The 26,043-nt window shown below is 30.6% G+C and overlaps 1 protein-coding gene across 1 annotated transcript; it reads left to right on the top strand.

Moving 5' to 3' along the window:
* LOC130441977 (uncharacterized) lies at positions 1–25,954 on the top strand. The gene is made up of 3 exons (XM_056775916.1): positions 1–131; positions 21,939–22,244; positions 25,066–25,954. The coding sequence occupies exons 2-3, from the start codon at positions 21,940–21,942 to the stop codon at positions 25,178–25,180; spliced, it is 420 nt and encodes a 139-aa protein (XP_056631894.1). The 5' UTR covers positions 1–131; position 21,939; the 3' UTR covers positions 25,181–25,954.
* The last annotated feature ends 89 nt before the right edge of the window (positions 25,955–26,043 follow it).

Genomic DNA, 26,043 nt, shown 5'->3' with positions numbered 1-26,043 from the left:
AGTCTCCAACAGCTGTTGAACTGTCAACACTCAAGAAGAGAGGTGGACTTAAAAGTGGTTGATTCTACTCGCGAACGTTCATAAATTTGAGAAGAATCGCGCGCTTTCGAGATAGAAAACTCGACTTAAAAGTAAGTTTTGTTTTTTCACACAATTTTGAATCTATTTGTTTATAAAAATAAATTTTTCATGTTATTCTTATAAATTACAGAGTTAGATAATGATCTGGATAAAATTTCTATTACGAATTATGAAAATATGGGTTTGAATTTATGTTGAATACTGTATAAAACATTTTAAAGTATTGTTTGATTTATTTTTCTCTCTTTTAAACGTTTTTAATAATCATTTTAAATCGGAAAAAATGCGAATACAAGGGTAGCTATATAGAAAATTTGATTACAATTCAAATCGAAATACAACCACATAAATTTTGAAAATCAGATTAGGTTTTGCCATAATTTTGAAATCGAATTGAGCTTCCACCAAAAATTCAAAAATCAATAGATTTCTTCGTCAAAATTTCAAAAATTTAATCAACTATCCACCAAAATTTCAATTAATTCAATTTTATTTAATTATAATTAATTTAAATAATTGAAAATTTGAAAATCGAACTGAGTTTCCACTAAAAATTTGAAAATCTAATCAAATTTTAGTAACAGAAATTTTCAAAAATCGATCGATTTCTTCGCTAAAATTTCAAAAATCGAGTTGACCATCCAGAAAATTTCAAAATTCGAGTCAAACATCCAGAAAATCTCAAAAATCGATCGATTTTTTCGCCAAAATTTCAAAAATCGAGTTGAACGAGGAAATTTAAAAAATCGGTCGATTTTCTCGACAAAACTCCAAAAGGTGAGATTAACATCAAGAAAAGTTCAAAAATCAAGTTTCCACCAGAATTTCAAAAATCGTTCAATTTCTTCGCCAAATTTCACAAATCGAGTTGACCATCCAGAAAAGTTCAAAAATCGAGTTGAACATCAAGAAAATCTCAAAAATCGATCGATTTTTCCGCCAAAATTTCAAAAATCGAGTTGAACGTCCAGGAAATTTAAAAAATCGGTCGATTTTCTCGACAAAACTCCAAAAAGTGAGATTAACATCAAGAAAAGTTCAAAAATCTATCAAGTATCCACCAGAATTTCAAAAATCGAGTTGAACGTCCAGGAAATTTAAAAAATCGGTCGATTTTCTCGACAAAACTCCAAAAAGTGAGATTAACATCAAGAAAAGTTCAAAAATCTATCAAGTATCCACCAGAATTTCAAAAATCGATAGATTTCTTCGCCAAATTTCACAAATCGAGTTGACCATCCAGAAAAGTTCAAAAATCGAGTTGAACATCAAGAAAATCTCAAAAATCGATCGATTTTTTCATCAAAATTTCAAAAATCGAGTTGAACGTTCAGGAAATTTCAAAAACCGATCGATTTTTTAGACAAAATTTCAAAAATCAAGCGATTTCTTCGCCAAATTTCATAAATCGAGTTGACCATCCAGAAAAGTTCAAAAATCGAGTTGAACATCAAGAAAATCTCAAAAATCGATCGATTTTTTCATCAAAATTTCAAAAATCGAGTTGAACGTTCAGGAAATTTCAAAAATCGGTCGATTTTTTAGACAAAATTTCAAAAATCGAGTCGAACGTCCAGGAAATTTCAAAAATCAATCGATATTTTCCCCAAAATTTCAAAAATCGAGTTGAACGTCCAGGAAATTTCAAAAATCGAGTCAAACGTCCAGGAAATTTCAAAAATCGGTCGATTTTCTCGACAAAACTTCAGAAGGTGAGATTAACATCCGAAAAGCTCAAAAATCTATCAAGTATCCACCAAATTTTCAAAAATCGATTTATTTCTTCGCCAAAATTTAAAAAATCCAATTTGGTGGATTTATTATCCACCAAAATTTTAAAAATCAGATGGTTCCCCAAAATTTCAAAAATCGATCGATTTCGTAGCCAGAATTCACGCAAAATTTTAAATTCGACCTGAGCTTCCACCATAAATTTTGAGATCGAATCCAGCATCCACCAAAATTTCAAATATCAATCGAACCCTTCGCCAAAATTTTAAAAATCCAATTAAGTTAAGTAACTAAAATTTTAAAAATCAAAATAAAGCTTCGCAAAATTTCAAAAGTCTATCGATTTTTTCGCCAAAATTTCAACAATTTAATTAACTATCCACCAAAATTCTAAAAACTGAAAGGGGCCTCACAAAATTTCGAAATCGAACCGAGTTTCAACCAAAAATTTTGAAACCGAATTCAGCATCCTTCAAAATCGAACGAATTCCTCAATAAAATTTATAAATCTAATTTATTAATCACCAAAATTTTAAAAATTAAAAGAAGGGGCTTCGCAAAATTTTAAATTCGACCTGAACTTTCACCATAAATTTTGAGATCGAACCCAGCATCCACCAAAATTTCAAATATCAATCCGACAACATTTTAACCGAATTCAGTATCACCCAAAAATCCATCGATTTCCTCACGAAAATTTCAAAAATCGATCGATTCCTTCACAAAATTTCAAAAATTGATCGATTCCTTCAGAAAATTTCAAAAATTGATCGATTCCTTCACCAAAATTTCAAAAATCTATCGATTCCTCCACCAAAATTTTAAAAATCAAAAGAAGGCATTCCAAAATTTCAAAATCGAACCGAGCTTCCACCAGAAATTTTATAACCGACTCAGCATCCACCAAAATTTTCAAAATCGAACAATTTCTTCGCCAAATTGATTAATATTAATTAGTAATTCGTCTATTTCAATTTAAACGTATATCATTCAATCATATTAACAGCGTTCAGACCTTAAGTGGTAAAATTTCATTCTAAAACTACTTTCGGAAACATGCAAACATGATGTAACTAATGACAGAGAGCAGGGTCCTTTCGGTAAGATAATTACCACGGGCATTATTAATTTGTCAAAGTTTCTAAAGTATCCGCAAACGCATTTATTTATACGAGGATACTCCCAAAAGTACCTGCCACAACACATGTTTAAATAACCTCGACACCCATTTTGAAATAAGAATCATTTAGCCCCCCAAACTACAGAAATTAACCCGAGGGGGCTAAATTCGGTATAAACATGAATTTCAAATACTACCCTCTAAAAATAAAATATTATTAAGGTTAATTATTTGTGTAAATTTCGATTAGAAAAATATACGTAAATATAAACTTATTACGGTCCTGTGGTCGAGTTATCATCTTAGTTATACTTGCAAGTATTAAACACAGTTTTCTTTAATGAAAATGAACAAAATAATTGATTAAATTTACGAGGAATTCAATTTTTTTCCATGGTTTCTATTCAATATTCAATATACCTTACATAACCTCAAAAAAAACAAATTCGTAATTAAATATTATATTGTACTTATAATTTTAATTTAAATACTCTAGTCTAGTAGAACTTAAACAAACATCGTGGAAAATGGTGTATTAACATCTCTAAAGACAGAACTTTCTTGAAACTTCCTAGACTTGGCTATTACGCAAATTATCTAATAAGAAACGGCATCAACGTCGTGGATTTCACAAATATTTTAGGTATAATTTCAAGTATTTACCTAAACGACTCATTATACTAATTTTTTTTAAACTAAAGCAATCAGAATTAACACTTTTATAGTACATTGTTATACAGATGTAAAAATAGTTTCCGAAAAGTTCTAACTCATCTTCTGAATATTCTGATACATCGTAGCAAATATTATCAACGTCGTCTTCTTCAGGCATGCGAAGTTTATCTATTTTAACTCTTTTAACAGTTTTTTTGTTGTTTGCCTTTCTCCCTTTTCTTTGTAACCGAATTTCCGTGACTTTTAAGCCAGGGATCCTCTAAAAGGCCCCAAAGAAGTCACACCTAGAGGCTTCCACAGGTTTGATTGATTGGAAAGTATACAACACGGTCAGGTCCAACTTTTTCCTAAGCTTCGAAGTTGAAAGGGTTTTACTGAAGAAGAGGTTGTTAGGAAAAATGAAAAATTAAGTCGAACGCAATAAAATTCGTCAAAGTGGGCATCATGGACGATCTGGAGTGCCGGTGGTGCTTGGAGGTGGACGAAACCGCAGACCACGTCATCTACGAGTGCCCCGCGCACATATGAACGAAGTTTGAACACTCGAGCAAGCTTCTAAGCTCGTCTAATAACATCAAAGGATCCAGGAACTTATCTACGTGCTCGACGACTTCTTGGTTGCTCGAAAAGTAATTACGAATTGGTAGAAAATGCTGGATAATACCTAAACTTACATAAAAACAGTTCTGTCGAAGATATCATAAAAGAATAGAGCAGGAATCATCATTAACTACTGGTTAACCATGGAAAGACGCTATTCCATCCATTTAAAGACCCAAAAGAAATTGGTGGGAAGATCTACGAAATCGGTAAGCTGGAGAAGACCTCAGCAAGTCATAGTGCAGCTCGGAATCCTTCGCGTAAACTTAAAGAACTGTATATGTTTTTATTGATGATGAAATTGAAAAGAAATTGTGAAAACAACTGCCGAAGTCGCCTGAGAAGCGATCGAGTGAATACGATCTGTAGTTTTGTCTTCAACGGCTGGTTCCTTATTCCAATGTTGATCGAAATCTCCTGTACTTTAAATAGTAATTAGGCAAATCGAAGGGTTCAAAAAAACAGACAAAAACAATAATTGATGTCTTATTATTCAATCTTTATTGAACAAAGACTTTATTACAACGTGGAATCGTGTTGGGAATATCTACATAAGCTGATTAATGATACGTGACGTAATTTGTAATTATAATCAGTTGATGAATTGGTCACAATTATGGATTTCATGGATATATCACGAAAAAAAACATTATTCGAGATGTATAGTGGTTCGAAAATTAACTCGTGTCAAAAAAAGAACATCGAAATAAAAATAGATCATTGGTTTGCTTTGGAAGAAGTTACAGTCGAATCAACTGGTGATGACAAGTCTTGGATTTGTCAAAATGATAAAGAAATATCCAGAGCCAAAACAGCAATCTATACATACAAAAAAGTTGATGAATATAATAAAAAAGAAGACAGAAACTATCGAAAAAAGAAGTTGGAATAAAAATCCTTTCATTATAATTAGTATTCAATTTTTATTATCTATAATAGCTAAAAAATAAAGAGATTGCTAGTTAAGTTTTGAAATATGGCAACACTTAAGTAAACATGTCAAATTTGACGTTGTCATTATGAAGTTTGACATTTCGATCCTCCGTTTTTCGTTGGTCGAACTCGCTACAGGGTGAATTTCGTGATTATAATTAGTTTTCGATTTTTATTGTTCATAATCTCTAAAAAATACGATAAATGCTACTCAAGTTTTGAAATATGGCAACAGTGAAGTAAACATGTCAAATTTGACGTTGTCATTATGAAGTTTGACATTTCGATCCTCCGTTTTTCGTTGGTCGAACTCGCTACAGGGTGAATTTCGTGATTATAATTAGTTTTCCATTTTTATTATTTATAATCTCTAAAAAATACGAGAATTGCTACTCAAGTTTTGAAATATGGCAACACTGAAGTAAACATGTCAAATTTGACGTTGTCATTATGAAGTTTGACATTTCGATCCTCCGTTTTTCGTTGGTCGAACTCGCTACAGGGTGAATTTCGTGATTATAATTAGTTTTCGATTTTTATTGTTCATAATCTCTAAAAAATACGATAAATGCTACTCAAGTTTTGAAATATGGCAACACTGAAGTAAACATGTCAAATTTGACGTTGTCATTATGAAGTTTGACATTTCGATCCTCCGTTTTTCGTTGGTCGAACTCGCTACAGGGTGAATTTCGTGATTATAATTAGTTTTCCATTTTTATTATTTATAATCTCTAAAAAATACGAGAATTGCTACTCAAGTTTTGAAATATGGCAACACTGAAGTAAACATGTCAAATTTGACGTTGTCATTATGAAGTTTGACATTTCGATCCTCCGTTTTTCGTTGGACGAACTCGCTACAGGGTGAATTTCGTGATTATAATTAGTTTTCGATTTTTATTGTTCATAATCTCTAAAAAATACGATAAATGCTACTCAAGTTTTGAAATATGGCAACAGTGAAGTAAACATGTCAAATTTGACGTTGTCATTATGAAGTTTGACATTTCGATCCTCCGTTTTTCGTTGGTCGAACTCGCTACAGGGTGAATTTCGTGATTATAATTAGTTTTCCATTTTTATTATTTATAATCTCTAAAAAATACGAGAATTGCTACTCAAGTTTTGAAATATGGCAACACTGAAGTAAACATGTCAAATTTGACGTTGTCATTATGAAGTTTGACATTTCGATCCTCCGTTTTTCGTTGGTCGAACTCGCTACAGGGTGAATTTCGTGATTATAATTAGTTTTCGATTTTTATTGTTCATAATCTCTAAAAAATACGATAAATGCTATTCAAGTTTTGAAATATGGCAACACTGAAGCAAACATGTCAAATTTGACGTTGTCATTATGAAGTTTGACATTTCGATCCTCCGTTTTTCGTTGGCCGAACTCGCTACAGGGTGAATTTCGTGATTATAATTAGTTTTCCATTTTTATTATTTATAATCTCTAAAAAATACGAGAATTGCTACTCAAGTTTTGAAATATGGCAACACTGAAGTAAACATGTCAAATTTGACGTTGTCATTATGAAGTTTGACATTTCGATCCTCCGTTTTTCGTTGGTCGAACTCGCTACAGGGTGAATTTCGTGATTATAATTAGTTTTCCATTTTTATTATTTATAATCTCTAAAAAATACGATAAATGCTACTCAAGTTTTGAAATATGGCAACAGTGAAGTAAACATGTCAAATTTGACGTTGTCATTATGAAGTTTGACATTTCGATCCTCCGTTTTTCGTTGGTCGAACTCGCTACAGGGTGAATTTCGTGATTATAATTAGTTTTCGATTTTTATTGTTCATAATCTCTAAAAAATACGATAAATGCTATTCAAGTTTTGAAATATGGCAACACTGAAGCAAACATGTCAAATTTGACGTTGTCATTATGAAGTTTGACATTTCGATCCTCCGTTTTTCGTTGGTCGAACTCGCTACAGGGTGAATTTCGTGATTATAATTAGTTTTCGATTTTTATTATTTATAATCTCTAAAAAATACGAGAATTGCTACTCAAGTTTTGAAATATGGCAACAGTGAAGTAAACATGTCAAATTTGACGTTGTCATTATGAAGTTTGACATTTCGATCCTCCGTTTTTCGTTGGTCGAACTCGCTACAGGGTGAATTTCGTGATTATAATTAGTTTTCCATTTTTATTATTTATAATCTCTAAAAAATACGAGAATTGCTACTCAAGTTTTGAAATATGGCAACAGTGAAGTAAACATGTCAAATTTGACGTTGTCATTATGAAGTTTGACATTTCGATCCTCCGTTTTTCGTTGGTCGAACTCGCTACAGGGTGAATTTCGTGATTATAATTAGTTTTCCATTTTTATTATTTATAATCTCTAAAAAATACGAGAATTGCTACTCAAGTTTTGAAATATGGCAACACTGAAGTAAACATGTCAAATTTGACGTTGTCATTATGAAGTTTGACATTTCGATCCTCTGTTTTTCGTTGGTCGAACTCGCTACAGGGTGAATTTCGTGATTATAATTAGTTTTCGATTTTTATTGTTCATAATCTCTAAAAAATACGATAAATGCTACTCAAGTTTTGAAATATGGCAACAGTGAAGTAAACATGTCAAATTTGACGTTGTCATTATGAAGTTTGACATTTCGATCCTCCGTTTTTCGTTGGTCGAACTCGCTACAGGGTGAATTTCGTGATTATAATTAGTTTTCCATTTTTATTATTTATAATCTCTAAAAAATACGAGAATTGCTACTCAAGTTTGGAAATATGGCAACACTGAAGTAAACATGTCAAATTTGACGTTGTCATTATGAAGTTTGACATTTCGATCCTCCGTTTTTCGTTGGTCGAACTCGCTACAGGGTGAATTTCGTGATTATAATTAGTTTTCCATTTTTATTATTTATAATCTCTAAAAAATACGAGAATTGCTACTCAAGTTTTGAAATATGGCAACACTGAAGTAAACATGTCAAATTTGACGTTGTCATTATGAAGTTTGACATTTCGATCCTCCGTTTTTCGTTGGTCGAACTCGCTACAGGGTGAATTTCGTGATTATAATTAGTTTTCGATTTTTATTGTTCATAATCTCTAAAAAATACGAGAATTGCTACTCAAGTTTTGAAATATGGCAACACTGAAGTAAACATGTCAAATTTGACGTTGTCATTATGAAGTTTGACATTTCGATCCTCCGTTTTTCGTTGGACGAACTCGCTACAGGGTGAATTTCGTGATTATAATTAGTTTTCGATTTTTATTGTTCATAATCTCTAAAAAATACGATAAATGCTACTCAAGTTTTGAAATATGGCAACAGTGAAGTAAACATGTCAAATTTGACGTTGTCATTATGAAGTTTGACATTTCGATCCTCCGTTTTTCGTTGGTCGAACTCGCTACAGGGTGAATTTCGTGATTATAATTAGTTTTCCATTTTTATTATTTATAATCTCTAAAAAATACGAGAATTGCTACTCAAGTTTTGAAATATGGCAACACTGAAGTAAACATGTCAAATTTGACGTTGTCATTATGAAGTTTGACATTTCGATCCTCCGTTTTTCGTTGGTCGAACTCGCTACAGGGTGAATTTCGTGATTATAATTAGTTTTCGATTTTTATTGTTCATAATCTCTAAAAAATACGAGAATTGCTACTCAAGTTTTGAAATATGGCAACACTGAAGTAAACATGTCAAATTTGACGTTGTCATTATGAAGTTTGACATTTCGATCCTCCGTTTTTCGTTGGACGAACTCGCTACAGGGTGAATTTCGTGATTATAATTAGTTTTCGATTTTTATTGTTCATAATCTCTAAAAAATACGATAAATGCTACTCAAGTTTTGAAATATGGCAACAGTGAAGTAAACATGTCAAATTTGACGTTGTCATTATGAAGTTTGACATTTCGATCCTCCGTTTTTCGTTGGTCGAACTCGCTACAGGGTGAATTTCGTGATTATAATTAGTTTTCCATTTTTATTATTTATAATCTCTAAAAAATACGAGAATTGCTACTCAAGTTTTGAAATATGGCAACACTGAAGTAAACATGTCAAATTTGACGTTGTCATTATGAAGTTTGACATTTCGATCCTCCGTTTTTCGTTGGTCGAACTCGCTACAGGGTGAATTTCGTGATTATAATTAGTTTTCGATTTTTATTGTTCATAATCTCTAAAAAATACGAGAATTGCTACTCAAGTTTTGAAATATGGCAACACTGAAGTAAACATGTCAAATTTGACGTTGTCATTATGAAGTTTGACTTTTCGATCTACCATCTTTCGTTGATCGAGCTCGCTACAGGGTGAATTTCGTGATTATAATTAGTTTTCGATTTTTATTGTCCATAATCTCTAAAAAATACGATAAATGCTACTCAAGTTTTGAAATATGGCAACACTGAAGTAAACATGTCAAATTTGACGTTGTCATTATGAAGTTTGACATTTCGATCCTCCGTTTTTCGTTGGTCGAACTCGCTACAGGGTGAATTTCGTGACTATAATTAGTTTTCCATTTTTATTATTTATAATCTCTAAAAAATACGAGAATTGCTACTCAAGTTTTGAAATATGGCAACACTGAAGTAAACATGTCAAATTTGACGTTGTCATTATGAAGTTTGACATTTCGATCCTCCGTTTTTCGTTGGTCGAACTCGCTACAGGGTGAATTTCGTGATTATAATTAGTTTTCCATTTTTATTATTTATAATGTCTTAAAAATACGATAAATGCTACTCAAGTTTTGAAATATGGCAACACTGAAGTAAACATGTCAAATTTGACGTTGTCATTATGAAGTTTGACATTTCGATCCTCCGTTTTTCGTTGGTCGAACTCGCTACAGGGTGAATTTCGTGACTATAATTAGTTTTCCATTTTTATTATTTATAATCTCTAAAAAATACGAGAATTGCTACTCAAGTTTTGAAATATGGCAACACTGAAGTAAACATGTCAAATTTGACGTTGTCATTATGAAGTTTGACATTTCGATCCTCCGTTTTTCGTTGGTCGAACTCGCTACAGGGTGAATTTCGTGATTATAATTAGTTTTCCATTTTTATTATTTATAATGTCTTAAAAATACGATAAATGCTACTCAAGTTTTGAAATATGGCAACACTGAAGTAAACATGTCAAATTTGACGTTGTCATTATGAAGTTTGACATTTCGATCCTCCGTTTTTCGTTGGTCGAACTCGCTACAGGGTGAATTTCGTGACTATAATTAGTTTTCCATTTTTATTATTTATAATCTCTAAAAAATACGAGAATTGCTACTCAAGTTTTGAAATATGGCAACACTGAAGTAAACATGTCAAATTTGACGTTGTCATTATGAAGTTTGACATTTCGATCCTCCGTTTTTCGTTGGTCGAACTCGCTACAGGGTGAATTTCGTGATTATAATTAGTTTTCCATTTTTATTATTTATAATGTCTTAAAAATACGATAAATGCTACTCAAGTTTTGAAATATGGCAACACTGAAGTAAACATGTCAAATTTGACGTTGTCATTATGAAGTTTGACATTTCGATCCTCCGTTTTTCGTTGGTCGAACTCGCTACAGGGTGAATTTCGTGACTATAATTAGTTTTCCATTTTTATTATTTATAATCTCTAAAAAATACGAGAATTGCTACTCAAGTTTTGAAATATGGCAACACTGAAGTAAACATGTCAAATTTGACGTTGTCATTATGAAGTTTGACATTTCGATCCTCCGTTTTTCGTTGGTCGAACTCGCTACAGGGTGAATTTCGTGACTATAATTAGTTTTCCATTTTTATTATTTATAATCTCTAAAAAATACGAGAATTGCTACTCAAGTTTTGAAATATGGCAACACTGAAGTAAACATGTCAAATTTGACGTTGTCATTATGAAGTTTGACATTTCGATCCTCCGTTTTTCGTTGGTCGAACTCGCTACAGGGTGAATTTCGTGATTATAATTAGTTTTCCATTTTTATTATTTATAATGTCTTAAAAATACGATAAATGCTACTCAAGTTTTGAAATATGGCAACACTGAAGTAAACATGTCAAATTTGACGTTGTCATTATGAAGTTTGACATTTCGATCCTCCGTTTTTCGTTGGTCGAACTCGCTACAGGGTGAATTTCGTGACTATAATTAGTTTTCCATTTTTATTATTTATAATCTCTAAAAAATACGAGAATTGCTACTCAAGTTTTGAAATATGGCAACACTGAAGTAAACATGTCAAATTTGACGTTGTCATTATGAAGTTTGACATTTCGATCCTCCGTTTTTCGTTGGTCGAACTCGCTACAGGGTGAATTTCGTGATTATAATTAGTTTTCCATTTTTATTATTTATAATGTCTTAAAAATACGATAAATGCTACTCAAGTTTTGAAATATGGCAACACTGAAGTAAACATGTCAAATTTGACGTTGTCATTATGAAGTTTGACATTTCGATCCTCCGTTTTTCGTTGGTCGAACTCACTACAGGGTGAATTTCGTGACTATAATTAGTTTTCCATTTTTATTATTTATAATCTCTAAAAAATACGAGAATTGCTACTCAAGTTTTGAAATATGGCAACACTGAAGTAAACATGTCAAATTTGACGTTGTCATTATGAAGTTTGACATTTCGATCCTCCGTTTTTCGTTGGTCGAACTCGCTACAGGGTGAATTTCGTGATTATAATTAGTTTTCCATTTTTATTATTTATAATGTCTTAAAAATACGATAAATGCTACTCAAGTTTTGAAATATGGCAACACTGAAGTAAACATGTCAAATTTGACGTTGTCATTATGAAGTTTGACTTTTCGATCTACCATCTTTCGTTGATCGAACTCACTACAGGGTGAATTATTTTTTTAAACACCTCCTCAAATTTAACCTACAGAAATAAATACTAGAAACCCTATACCCCCCTCCCCAATGTTTTTTACGTTAAAGTGATAATTCCACAACTTTAATAAATTCGATATACAGGGTGTTTAGCATAAAATACGACAAATAGCCGAGAGTTCAAAAAAATAACGATTGGTATTAATTTAAAACTTTTTCACATTAATTAACGACGAATACTTAAAAGTTAATTTCATAAATAGAGTATTATTGTTGCCAGGATCACTAAAACATTTGCGTTCGAATAATATGAAAATTTTAAGCAGTTCGGTCCTGTATACTTATAAATAAACAATATTAACAAAGCTTGAGATTTAACAACCCCGATACGAAGTGGAGAAAGGGTTTAAAGCTTCCATTAATCAGAACGTCTTCTAATGATTCTAAATTCTGTCAAATAAGAAAGAATATGGAAAAAATAAGGTCTCTATCTCTGCGGGGTGTTGAAACCAACCACGTTATTAATGGGGGGTGAAATTATCCTTCACTACCATTTGGAAAGGTAATTAATTATGCGATTTCCTTGTGAAACATGTTAAATAGGGTGTTTTCAATTGTTGAATGGTGAAATTTGCATCGTCGCTTTGAAATTGATAACTAAATAAAAATTTGATAATTTGGGTATATAAAATAACTATTTGTGTAATTTCAACGAAAATGTTTCGGGTAAGGATCTGGAAAAAGCGAAAAAATCGCACATTATACCCTTTATTGTAGATAAAAATAGGATTTTATTGCTTTGGAGAACATTTCGAATTGCCGCTACGTTAAATTTAGCCAAACCTTTACCAAAAAAAAACACTTTTTCCAAATAATAATAGACGTATTTCGATTAAAAATCAACCTCGAGTATTATGCAACGTTTTAGCGAAGAAATCAAGCGAAAACGGCCGTATTTGAACAAGGATAGAGTCTTGTTTCATCAAGGTAATCCACCAGCTCACACATCAGTTATTGCAATGTCCAAACTTAATGAATTAACGTTTTAATTGCTACCTCACGCACCCTATTCGCCAGATTTAACCCCTTCGGATTATTGTTTATTCCTAGACTTGAAAAATGGTTTCGTGATCAAAGATTTTCAAAAAATGAAGAGGTCATGTCGACGAAGATCTCTAACCCTGTCAGACATCGAAGAAATCAAATTTTGGACGTACTCTACAGGCATATCATCCCCTTTTTCATAAAAAACGATTTGGTGGCGAATTAGGCACGCCTTCCCTAATGCTCCATGGACTATCGTCACCAATAAATGGAGCAAACGGCATCACAGCCTCAGTCTTGATCGTCTCCACAATCTGTTTTGATCATCTCTACACTCTGTATTGATCGTCTCCACAATCTGTTTTGATCATCTCCACACTCTGTATTGATCGTCTCCACAATCTGTCTTAATTGCCTCCACAATCTGTCTTGATCGTCTCCACACTCTGTCTTGATCGTCTCCACACTCTGTTTTAATCATCTCCACACTCTGTTTTGATCGTCTCCACACTCTGTCTTTATCGTCTCCACACTCTGTTTTGATCGTCTCCACACTCTGTTTTGATCGTCTCCACACTCTGTCTTTATCGTCTCCACACTCTGTCTTGATCGTCTCCACACTCTGTCTTCATCGTCTCCACACTCTGTCTTTATCGTCTCCACACTCTGTCTTGATCGTCTCCACACTCTGTCTTGATCGTCTCCACACTCTGTTTTAATCATCTCCACACTCTGTTTTGATCGTCTCCACACTCTGTCTTGATCGTCTCCACACTCTGTCTTGATCGTCTCCACACTCTGTTTTAATCATCTCCACACTCTGTTTTGATCGTCTCCACACTCTGTCTTTATCGTCTCCACACTCTGTTTTAATCATCTCCACACTCTGTCTTGATCGTCTCCACACTCTGTTTTAATCATCTCCACACTCTGTCTTTATCGTCTCCACACTCTGTTTTGATCGTCTCCACACTCTGTATTGATCGTCTCCACAATCTGTCTTGATCGTCTAGATCTACGATGTCTTTCCAGGAGTGAGAGCCCATGATACAATTTCAGGCTACCTCAGTCTCCATCGTACTATTTCTAAGCTTACACGTGTCGTTTCAAGTTAGTTTAAGTCTATTCCGAACCTCTGGAGCTGTGGAATCTCTCTCAATATCGATATCGTGATAAATCTATCGTCTACCGTTCAAGTAAATCAACTTCAAAACGGACGTCTCAAATCTGAATCTACTGATTCGTATTTAGTTCAATGGACCACACTACACTACACTAAACTAAAACACTTCAGTAACAATTAACTTTTAATACAAAAAATAAGACTTGACGAGTTTTCCGCGCAGTTTTGAAGAGATAATTATTTTTTTTTTGATAGTATAAGATTTATATTAAATTAGATTTGAAGTTATATCGTAATATGGTGGATTAAGTTGCTATGAATCGAATCGATATTGAAATTTAATGTTATTCAAAAAGCGTTTGAATAGGATACGATGTAACAGATGTAAAACATTACGTCAAAGTGTGTGCTTTGAAATTTGATACACAATAAAAAATTTTATCATGTTTAACCAGACATTTTCGCACCTACACGTGTCTTATAAAACATATTTATTAATATTTTGAAAATTTTAATCAAGATTAAAAAAAAACTAACAAAACAACAGACGAATTTGTGTTATTTAAATCTGTCAACTTTTGAGATTTGAACCTGGGACCTCCCGCATGCGATCCTCGTATTCTAACCACTATACTAGAGAGACCTTAATAATACGTTTTCCTACGCAATACTCTTTAAACTATGTTTCTCAACGTACTACTGCGTAAAGTGATGTTTTACTCACTCGAAAGTGTATCTAAAGTACGTACTTTATGCACGGTAGTAGAAAAAATATATTTAGAAACGGCTTAGATCGAAATCATGCTTTTTTTGTTGTTATTTAGACTGAAAAACTTTGCTATAAACTGATAGAGCGTTTAAAAAAAACTCTCCAAGTTTGAGGTTTAATAGAAGTCACTAGGGACCAAATCTGTAGAATACGATGCCAATTCTAAGCCATTTCTTAAATTGTCTTGATGAAACAACACCTTCTTCTTCTTCAAAAGAGGCCAAATTTCCTGTTTATCGATTTTTTTCAAATTACAAAACACTTTAAATCACCAACCAACAACTACCCTTCCAAAAAGACCAATACTCAAAAACAGATCTCACAAGAACTAAACTACAATCATAAACACCGACGAAAAAATGCACAGTTATCGATGATAATAATCGATTATTTTTCAGTCGAGGTAATTAAATTGTCAGTAATAAAGTCTGGTTATAATTATAATCGGTGTATGTACCATTGATTCGAATCTTGGAAATTGAGGTTATGTTGCGTTTGGTAGTTGTTTAATTGATTTAATTGTACCTGCATTTTCTCGATTTCCGTTTGATCTCGACACACATGAAAGTTTCTAGAAGTTTATAATTAAAATTTAATGAAAATATACGAGATAAAAGGCGTACGAGTTTCATGTATAAAATTAGTACTAGTATTTTGATGAAAGAACGTGTTTCGGTTTGTTTAAGGTAAATTATTAGGTCTATCGTTAAAAATAACGAAAATTATTCATCGATATTGATTATTGAACAAATAGTGTCGTTCCATAAAAAAAATTACGGGTATAGAGATTAGGTTAGGAAATTTCTGTCCTCGCGGAAGTCAGCCATCATATTTTTACTCCAGCAGAAGTCAAAGTTGATTGGTTGGTGATTTTGTTGATTTTAGTTCAGGGTGTTGTAATTAAAAAAATTACCGAGTTTACTATCATGTCGTGTCAAATTTCGATAACATATATATAAATTGTTTTATTAATTAAATCGTTTCCAAATAAAACAATTTTGAAGTTCCATCTAGAAACTGCTACCAACTAATAATTACATCATTCCCTAGAGATTTGATGGCCATCTTTCGTTATATCCTTCAGCTTAGACAGATTTTCAGTCATGCATAAAATCAGACGGATCAATATGAAATTAAGGCAGCTTCATTAAGGATTTTATAGTTGATAATCTGAAGTTAAACTAATTTCTATAAGAAGAAGAAATAATACGAGAAATCTTTTTGGTAAACAAAATAATTTAGAAGAACTTCCAACAAGATGGCTGACAACATTTCGCGTCGGAAGTTTATAGAAAAAAAATGACTTACTCAGTTTCCGGTTTACTTCAAAACGTCATAAATTCCACAAAACTAAACCAAAACGATATAGATAATGTCACTGTACGTTAAAAATTTTTAATAAGTCTTGACAGCACTGAACGTTACTATTAGAGATAAGTGATTACGATACATTGAAGAACCGGTCGCAATACCAGCCAAAACGGCTTTTATGTGGGATCTAATGGACTTTCTGGAACGTATTATTGAATAAAACACTACCACGATGAACTTCATTTCACATAATTGAATATTTCTTGATGGACATTCTATTTTCAATTTATATATCAATATATTTATTTAAAATTGATTATATTTACTTTAAGTAATTAGAAAACTTCCATCATTTACATTAAATCCTTCCAAAATATATTAAAAAACGTTAAAACGACTTCAGTTTATTCGTAACTAATTCCCAGACTAAACTAACTCAAAACTATATGTCACTTCAGTTGTTATAGACAACAGTGTTGCCAAATTAACTTCCTTTATGTACTTAAACAAATATTTAATATAATTAAAGCAAAATAGACTAGTTTCAATTTTTTTATTACTGATTATTATTTAAAGAAAATATTTAATTTATTATGTAAGTTTTCGGAATTGTTTATATAAATATTCAGACGAAATTGTTTGAATATGATTTCGAATTGATGTAACAAGATACAATTATGGTATAATTGAATTTCTACAGATTAATTTCACGCACCTGAATGAGTTTAATCGTTTTTTAGGTGTTATTATGTTACTTAATTAGTTTCCGATTGTTTTATGACTAATTTGATTGTGAATACCAAAATCAAACTACACTGTTAAAAATTAGGAATACGTAATAGGGGAATGGAACGTCTCTGTCATACTTTTAAGTTATATGGATATATCGGAATCTATTGTTTATAGTAAAATCGATGAAATGTTTTTTATTTATAATGTTCTTGGTTTCTATAAATTTTTTCCTATCTACTTTTTTCGATTCGTAAATAGAAAAAGTGTCATGACGCTCTAAATGTACTCATATCTTTTGGACTATCACATTTAGAGTGTTCTACTCAAGCTCTATCGATTTGGAAGGATTTGTTTTAGGAATCCTCTAGTTTTCATTATCAATCTTGGAATAGTTTTGTATATACAGGGCCTTGAAATCGTGCTAAATTGAGAGAAATCAAAAAAATATCATGAGGCTCTAAATTTACTCATATCTTTTGGAGTGTCACATTTAGTGTGTTCTACTCAAGCTCTATCGCTTTGGAAGAATTTGTTTTAAGAATCCTCTAATTTTCATTATCAATCTTGGAATAGTTTTGTATATACAGGGCCTTGAAATCGTGCTAAATTGAGAGAAATCAAAAAAATATCATGAGGCTCTAAATTTACTCATATCTTTTGGACTGTCACATTTAGAGTGTTCTACTCAAGCTCTATCGATTTGGAAGGATTTGTTTTAAGAATCCTCTAGTTTTCATTATCAATCTTGAAATAGTTTTGTATATACAGGGCCTTGAAATCGTGGTAAATTGAGAGAAATCAAAAAAATGTCATGAGGATCTAAATTTACTCATATCTTTTGGACAGTCACATATAGAGTGTTCTACTCAAGCTCTATCGATTTGGAGGGATCTGTTTTAAGAATCCTCCAATTTTCATTATCAAATTTCGAATAGTTTTGTATATACATGACCTTGAAATCGTGGTAAATTGAGAGAAATCAAAAAAATGTCATGAGGCTCTAAATGTACTCATATCTTTTGGACTGTCACATTTAGAGTGTTCTACTCAAGCTCTATCGATTTGGAAGGATTTGTTTTAAGAATCCTCTAATTTTCATTATCAATCTTGAAATAGTTTTGTATATACAGGGCCTTGAAGTCGTGGTAAATTGAGAGAAATCAAAAAAATGTCATGAGGCTCTAAATTCATTTATATCTTTCGAACTGTCACTTATAGAGTGTTTTACTTAAGCTCTATTGATTAATAAAGAACTTCTTCATAAATTAATTTCGGAGATACAGAGCTTTAAAGTTAATTACTTTTTGTTCTGCGTCGTATCTATCGAAATGTAAAATAAAAATATTTATTCTGAAAATTTATCGATTTAGTTTGAATAATTTTTAATTTAAAGTTCACAGAAATAAAATTTTCCTAATATTTCTTAGGGTTTTTGAGATTTTGAGGCAGTTTTTTTATATAAAATGAATGTTTTCTAGTAGTTGATAAACTTCTTTCCAATTTTTGAGTTTCCGAAAACAACAACATTGAAATTATAAACCACTTTCACCTGACACTATTTATTCTCGAATACTTTTAATTCCGAAAGAAAAAACCTAATTAAGGACTGTTCTAATTCACTACCCTTAATCTCGGAAAGGAAGAAAATAAAAGATTAATACCCTCCGATGTGATTTTGTTATATAATTACCTTTCACGTTCGAGCTCCGTAGAGTCTAATCATTTTAATGAAACCTTCAAATTCCTAGTTAATTGTATAGGTAAGTTTTCTCTAATTACAACGTTTCGACATAGTTTCTATAAATTTACATATTATAGACGACATCTTGTTATAAAAGTCCAAAATATAGAGTTGAACGCCCCTAAACTAATAGCCGGACAGTTCGGCCATATTGGGTTGAAAAACATTATCAAGGATTTTGATAGAAAAAAATTTTATGCCATAACCTCAAAACATCGAAACTTCTCACTTATATTTTATAATAAACAGATTCCCGAAAGCCCCAACAACATCGTGTTAATGAAAGAAAACTTTCGATCGTTGAAATAATAATTAAATTTCAATATTTTCGAAAAGGGTCTGGTAGCACGATGAAGGAATTATTATTTTAGGATGAAACCCTCGAATGGAATTGCAGTTGAGATAAGGTTAAATATATTATATATCGAGATATTCTATTTAATAGAAACAATCACGAACATGACCTTCAACACGTCCTCGAGTTTACCTGTTTTACCAGAGACATTCGAAAGCTTTCAACATTGAATATAAAATAACAATTATAATTTTGGGTACATTGAAGATAGATAAATAAAAACAAGAATTTATAATTGGACAAAACTTAATTCTCTTCCAAAATATTCTCAATTAAGATCTATTCACGTTTCAACAAATATGTAGAAACAAATTAACGAAATTTCAAACATTTTATAGGTAGTTTAAACATTTCAGTACGTCCACCATATTATATGACTTAATATTATACTTTCTAATATTATTTTACATGAAGAACTTTTTAAAAAATGCAAATATCCTAATGTCGAAACGTTTTTTACGGTTTTGGTCGGGTTGCTACTCATTTTTTAAAATAGATGAATGAAAACAAGAATTTCTGATTGAACAAAACTAAATTCTCTTCCAAAATATTCTCCATTAAGAATTTTTCACGTTTCAACAAATATGTAGAAAAAAATTAATGAAATTTCAAACATTTTATAGGCAGTTTAAACATTTCAGTACGTCCACCATATTATATGACTTAATATTTTACTTTCTAATATTATTTTACATGAAGAACTTTTTAAAAAATGCAAATATCCTAATGTCGAAACGTTTTTTACGGTTTTGGTCGGGCTGCTACTCATTTTTTAAAATAGATGAATGAAAACAAGAATTTCTGATTGAACAAAACTAAATTCTCTTCCAAAATATTCTCCATTAAGAATTTTTCACGTTTCAACAAATATGTAGAAAAAAATTAATGAAATTTCAAACATTTTATAGGTAGTTTAAACATTTCAGTACGTCCACCATACTATATGACTTAATATTTTACTTTCTATTATTATTTTACATGAAGAACTTTTTAAAAAATGCAAATATCCTAAGGTCGAAGCGTTTTTTCCGGTTTTGGTCGGGTTGCTACTCATTTTTTAAAATAGATTAATGAAAACAAGAATTTATGATTGAACAAAACTTAATTCTCTTCCAAAATATTCTCCATTAAGATCTATTCACGTTTCAACAAATATATAGAAAAAAATTAACGAAATTTCAAACATTTTATGGGTAGTTTAAACATTTCAGTACGTCCACCATACTATATGACTTAATATTTTACTTTCTATTATTATTTTACATAAAGAACTTTTTAAAAAATGCAAATATCCTAATGTCGAAGCGTTTTTTCCGGTTTTGGTCGGGTTGCTACTCATTTTTTAAAATAGATTAATGAAAACAAGAATTTATGATTGAACAAAACTTAATTCTCTTCCAAAATATTCTCCATTAAGATCTATTCACGTTTCAACAAATATATAGAAAAAAATTAACGAAATTTCAAACATTTTATAGGTAGTTTAAACATTTCAGTACGTCCACCATATTATATGACTTAATATTTTACTTTCTAATATTATTTTACATGAAGAACTTTTTAAAAAATGCAAATATCCTAATGTCGAAGCGTTTTTTCCGGTTTTGGTCGGGTTGCTACTCATTTTTTAAAATAGATTAATGAAAACAAGAATTTATGATTGAACAAAACTTAATTATCTTCCAAAATATTCTCCATTAAGATCTATTCACGTTTCAACAAATATATAGAAAAAAATTAACGAAATTTCAAACATTTTATGGGTAGTTTAAACATTTCAGTACGTCCACCATATTATATGACTTAATATTATACTTTCTAATATTATTTTACATAAAGAACTTTTTAAAAAATGCAAATATCCTAATGTCGAAGCGTTTTTTCCGGTTTTGGTCGGGTTGCTACTCATTTTTTAAAATAGATTAATGAAAACAAGAATTTATGATTGAACAAAACTTAATTCTCTTCCAAAATATTCTCCATTAAGATCTATTCACGTTTCAACAAATATGTAGAAAAAAATTAACGAAATTTCAAACATTTTATAGGTAGTTTAAACATTTTAGTAAGGCCACCATATTATATGACTTAATATTTTACTTTCTAATATTATTTTACATGAAGAACTTTTTAAAAAATGCAAATATCCTAATGTCGAAGCGATTTTTACGGTTTTGGTCGGGTTGCTACTCATTTTTTAAAATAGATGAATGAAAACAAGAATTTATAATTGGACAAAACTCAATTATCTTCCAAAATATTCTCCATTAAGATCTATTCACGTTTCAACAAATATATAGAAAAAAATTATCGAAAATTCAAACATTTTATGGGTAGTTTAAACATTTCAGTACGTCCTCCATATTGCGTGACGTAATATTTTACTTTCTAATATTATTTTACATCGAGAACTTCTTGAAAAATGCAAATATCCTAATATCGAAGCGTTTTTTTCGGGTTTTGGTCGGGTTGCTACTCATATTTAAAGATGAATAAATGAAAACAAAAAATTATAATTGGACAAAACTTGATTCTCTTCCAAAATATTCACGTTTCAACAAATATATAGAAAAAATTATCGAAATTTCAAACATTTTATAGGTAGTTTAAACATTTCAGTAAGGCCACCATTATTACGTCACTTAATATTTTACTTTCTAATATTATTTTACATAAAGAACTTTCTAAAAAATGCAAATATCCTAATGTCGAAGCGTTTTTACCGGTTTTGGACGACAGAATTCATCCTGTAGCGAAAAACGACTCGGAAAACCACCGAAACGCGATAAAAAGAACCGTTATTTTTTATATACTTCAATATCCATTCTATTAACACTCAAAAATCTTTCGATATTTGTTGTAGCATGGCTTGTCATCACGTCATCATTTTTTGCGCTTTAATGATCATCTGGCACATCTTATTGGCAAGCACTCAAGATCCACTGCCCCAAAAAGACAGGTATTTAGTACCACAACGAACCAGAGACCTGTTAAGAACGAGAAAAATGTCCCAAAGGGCTTTTAAAAACATGGATCTACTAGTTGCTAGAAGTTTCGGAAAACGAGCTGGTTCTGAATGCTACGGAGGAATGTGTCTTAGAGGCTTTCCAGAATTCGCTGGTGCCAGAGGATATGGGAAACGGAGTATTGATGTTAATCAATTAAAATGGTCAGTTTAGTCTAAACAATAATAAACATCAAAACAATAATATAATAAATTATATTTTAACGTATAATAGTTAAACGGGACAACCAGTATAGTACTTTCATTAGATATGTTCGTTAATTAAACTTATAATCAATTTCGATTAAGTTATAACCAATTTAGTATCGATTTGTTTAATAAATATTTTACAAAATCGATGTGATCGGCCAATACGGACCTGTTTCTAAAAAAAATCAGAACCAAACTAACTTCAAACGACAATTTGACAATGTACATGGTTTTTAAATTGATTCGGAATCAAACACGCGAACGTAATTATTTGACACACCCTCGTAAAATGGAAATGTATTTTATCCATAGACATACTTATAATAGATTGTTTATTTATATTAAAAAGAGATAGTAATAGAAATGCAGTAGATGAACAAAGAGAGAGAGACAACTAAATAATATATAATAAACTTTTAGAACTATTGCGCATGTACATCAATACTATTATCAGTAAATTACATATAATGAAGAATTTATAAGAACTTTATTGTAGTCTAACTATACTTAAACTTTTTTATTATTATTTTGATGGAAAGTTCATGAACACTGCTATTTTTTTTAATTTGGAGGCTTCAAAATTATTAAAACCGAGATATAATTGCACACGAGGGTAATACTATTTAAATATCAAATCTTTCACGAATCATATAATAAATTAAATTAAAAAACTTACCTGGGCGTTAGCGTTTCTTAGTCGTATTTATAACAAATAGAAAACGACATATTTTACAAATATTACCAATAAAACGACTTTAAGACAATGTAAAACACTAAATTGAAAAATAAACAAAGTCATTTTACAAAATGGAGAAACAGTGTTGCCACTTGCTAGTTACATAGTACAAAACAGAATAAGTGGTGCAGTAGAAAGTTTCATTTAAAAAACATATTAATTGAAAATTTAATCAATATACTTAAAGGATACTTATAAATATAAATTCGTCATATGGATGCGATTTCATAAGATCTTACGTCGAGTATAATAATGATTTCGTTGGTAATTAAAATTACAATGAAACCGGATGTTTTCTATAATTTGGCAACGGCGTTTTATATAAATGCATGTATATAAAAAGATATAAATACTGTTTCTCTCACATTTAACAATTGTTTGTCTTTAATATCATTTTCTTAAAAATAATTATTGTTTCGCAATACACTCTTTCTGAAAAAAAAGAAGTGTAGCTATCATAAAAGTTTTTGTTTTATTTAGAGGTTATTCGTTTATAATCTTTTTTTGTGGCGAGCTTTCTGCGATGTGGTAAAATGAAGATATGATTTTTTTTCTCATTTCGGAGAATAATAACAGTTAGGTCACGATATGTTCATTGTAACAAAAAAATAGATGAAACCAAGCTGTATTCATACATTTTAATACAGTGTAAACGAAAAAAATATATACCAGTTCAATATATTTAACAGACAATATACGGATGGGAGAAAAGATTCTTGGAATTATTCACAATCCGAGTATCCAGGTGGCTGTGTACACGTCGATTGGTCTGAAAGGAACAATCCATTATTGTTATTGGGGGGGAGTAAGGCACTTGAATAATTTTAACGTTTTCTATTTAATTTAAAACTCATTTATAGTAAATTTTATGCCGAAAAATATTAATTCAGTTAATGAATAAGAATTATTAAGTATACAACCACAAATAAGACGAAAAATCAAAAACAACAAATATATAAAATATATAATATATAAAATTAGTGTTTACCCTTTTTTTAGCGAATTTAGCAATTCGTGTTGATTTTGTACTATATACGAGGTATGATCAATAGTAAATATACTGAAAAGATAACTGTTCATAATCCGTAATTTCTCAATAATACCCACCAAAAATTTTTTTTCGGAAACCAATAAATTCCCTCGAAGTGCCGTTTTCAATTATTTCGATTGTGTTGGTACACACGTTTACAAGTTTTTTTTTAAATTTTTATTAAGACAATCTTTACATCAGCATTAATCAAGCCAATCATTACATATTTACCCAACAACGAAATGCAGTGTTGACAGCGTTGTTTGTTGCCTATCTAGTCGGTTGGAATATGATTCCTCATACCCTACACACGGAACGTAGTACTGTCAATGATAGATGATATATACCCAAAGCTATCAATCTCAAAACATTTTTTTTTTCCATTTCAAGTATTTTTTCTATATTAAAGTAATTTACTTCGAAATACGTTTCTCCAATTGAAGGTTATGAAGTTATCAAATTTAATTTTCGTGCTTTTACCTTTCCGCAGTTAAAATTTAATAATGGTCTAAATCTATTTTAGAGAACATACAATTACCGCGAACTAAATGACGCTATTAATTATTATCAAACATAATTATCATTCAAGTGACCATAATTAACATCGAATTTGGTGTTTGGTTTCAAAGTAATTTGCAGATTAGGCAAGACGTTATATTTGATATGTTAAATAGCTTCAATGTAATACCCAATTATTGAATTTAACACAGAAAGACGGAAAAAAGGACAAAAAAAACTAAAAGAAAATGAATTTTGAATAAATGAGAATTACGAAGTAATGAACCAAATTCAATGATAAAATATAGTGAAAAACGTAAAATATACTGGAAATAAGTCATAAAAAACCATTTTAAGAAATTTGCAGTACATTTTATAATCTATCAACATAATCGAACAGGACCGTCTTCATAGTCCATGTCGTGGACGAGTTCGGAACAATAATATATGAAATTTTTATTAATAAGATTGACGTCATACTGTTAAGTGTATGGAATGTTTTTTTATTGTAGTTTATTCGTTGAATGTGACAGAGAAGAAGTTGACAATACAATAAGGAGCATTGATTACCCCAACAACGGCTACGAGCCGTTCAAAAGAGATCAAGAAATAGTTTTACCGGATTGATTATTCGTTATATAATTAACTTAACAATAAAAAAGGGCATTAATGTGAAGTTTTTCTTCCTAAATATTGAGAAAAGGCATTGAGATTTGATTTTTTTTGGACCTTTTTCCAAATATTTCATATTTTTCTGTAACATTCATTTCCTGGCATTTTTAACGACTTTAAACTCAGATTTGGTTTCGAGAATTCATGTGAAGCATTCATATATAACCTATTCGCAACATAATTTCGAGATAGAACATTTTTTGGACATGTAAAACATGTTTTTTAACTCTCATAAAATCAATCCAACCAAAAAAATATTTTCTTGTCTTTTTTCTGCTATTTAAACTAAAAAATATCGAACAAAAACAAATAAAAATGCACATTTTTTCATGTTTTATTATTCATTTATCATAATGTCTCTAATTTTTCAAAAATACTGTGAATAAAATATAAGAAACAATACAAAGAACAAAAAAATTTCTAGTAATTGCCCACCGCATCCGCCAAACTTGTTTTAATAGTACAGGACCGGCGAGTTCGTAACAATCCTACATAATTTCTTATATTATTTGTTTATTAAAGTTTTTTTCTTATATATATCAATATTTCTCAACTGTGGTTGACAAAATTCCACATTTATGCTATATAACGTTTTTTCTGACTGTGAATTTGAATGTTGTACCGGCTAATATGTACATTAAATATGTTATCCTCTGATACTTTTATTTTCGAATTAATTATTAGTAAATAAGTTTAAAATAATAGATTAATAAAAGACACGTTTGAATATATTCTTTTTTTTTACTTATGACCTTCACCTTTCCAAGAAATTTTTATTTTCCCAAAATAACAAAAACAGAATTTTCTTAATACTATCC

Source organism: Diorhabda sublineata, chromosome 3 (assembly GCF_026230105.1).
Source record: "Diorhabda sublineata isolate icDioSubl1.1 chromosome 3, icDioSubl1.1, whole genome shotgun sequence".
Classification (NCBI taxonomy): domain Eukaryota; kingdom Metazoa; phylum Arthropoda; class Insecta; order Coleoptera; family Chrysomelidae; genus Diorhabda; species Diorhabda sublineata.
Note: the sequence above shows the minus strand (reverse complement) of the source record. Positions and strands in the feature narration are given on the sequence as shown.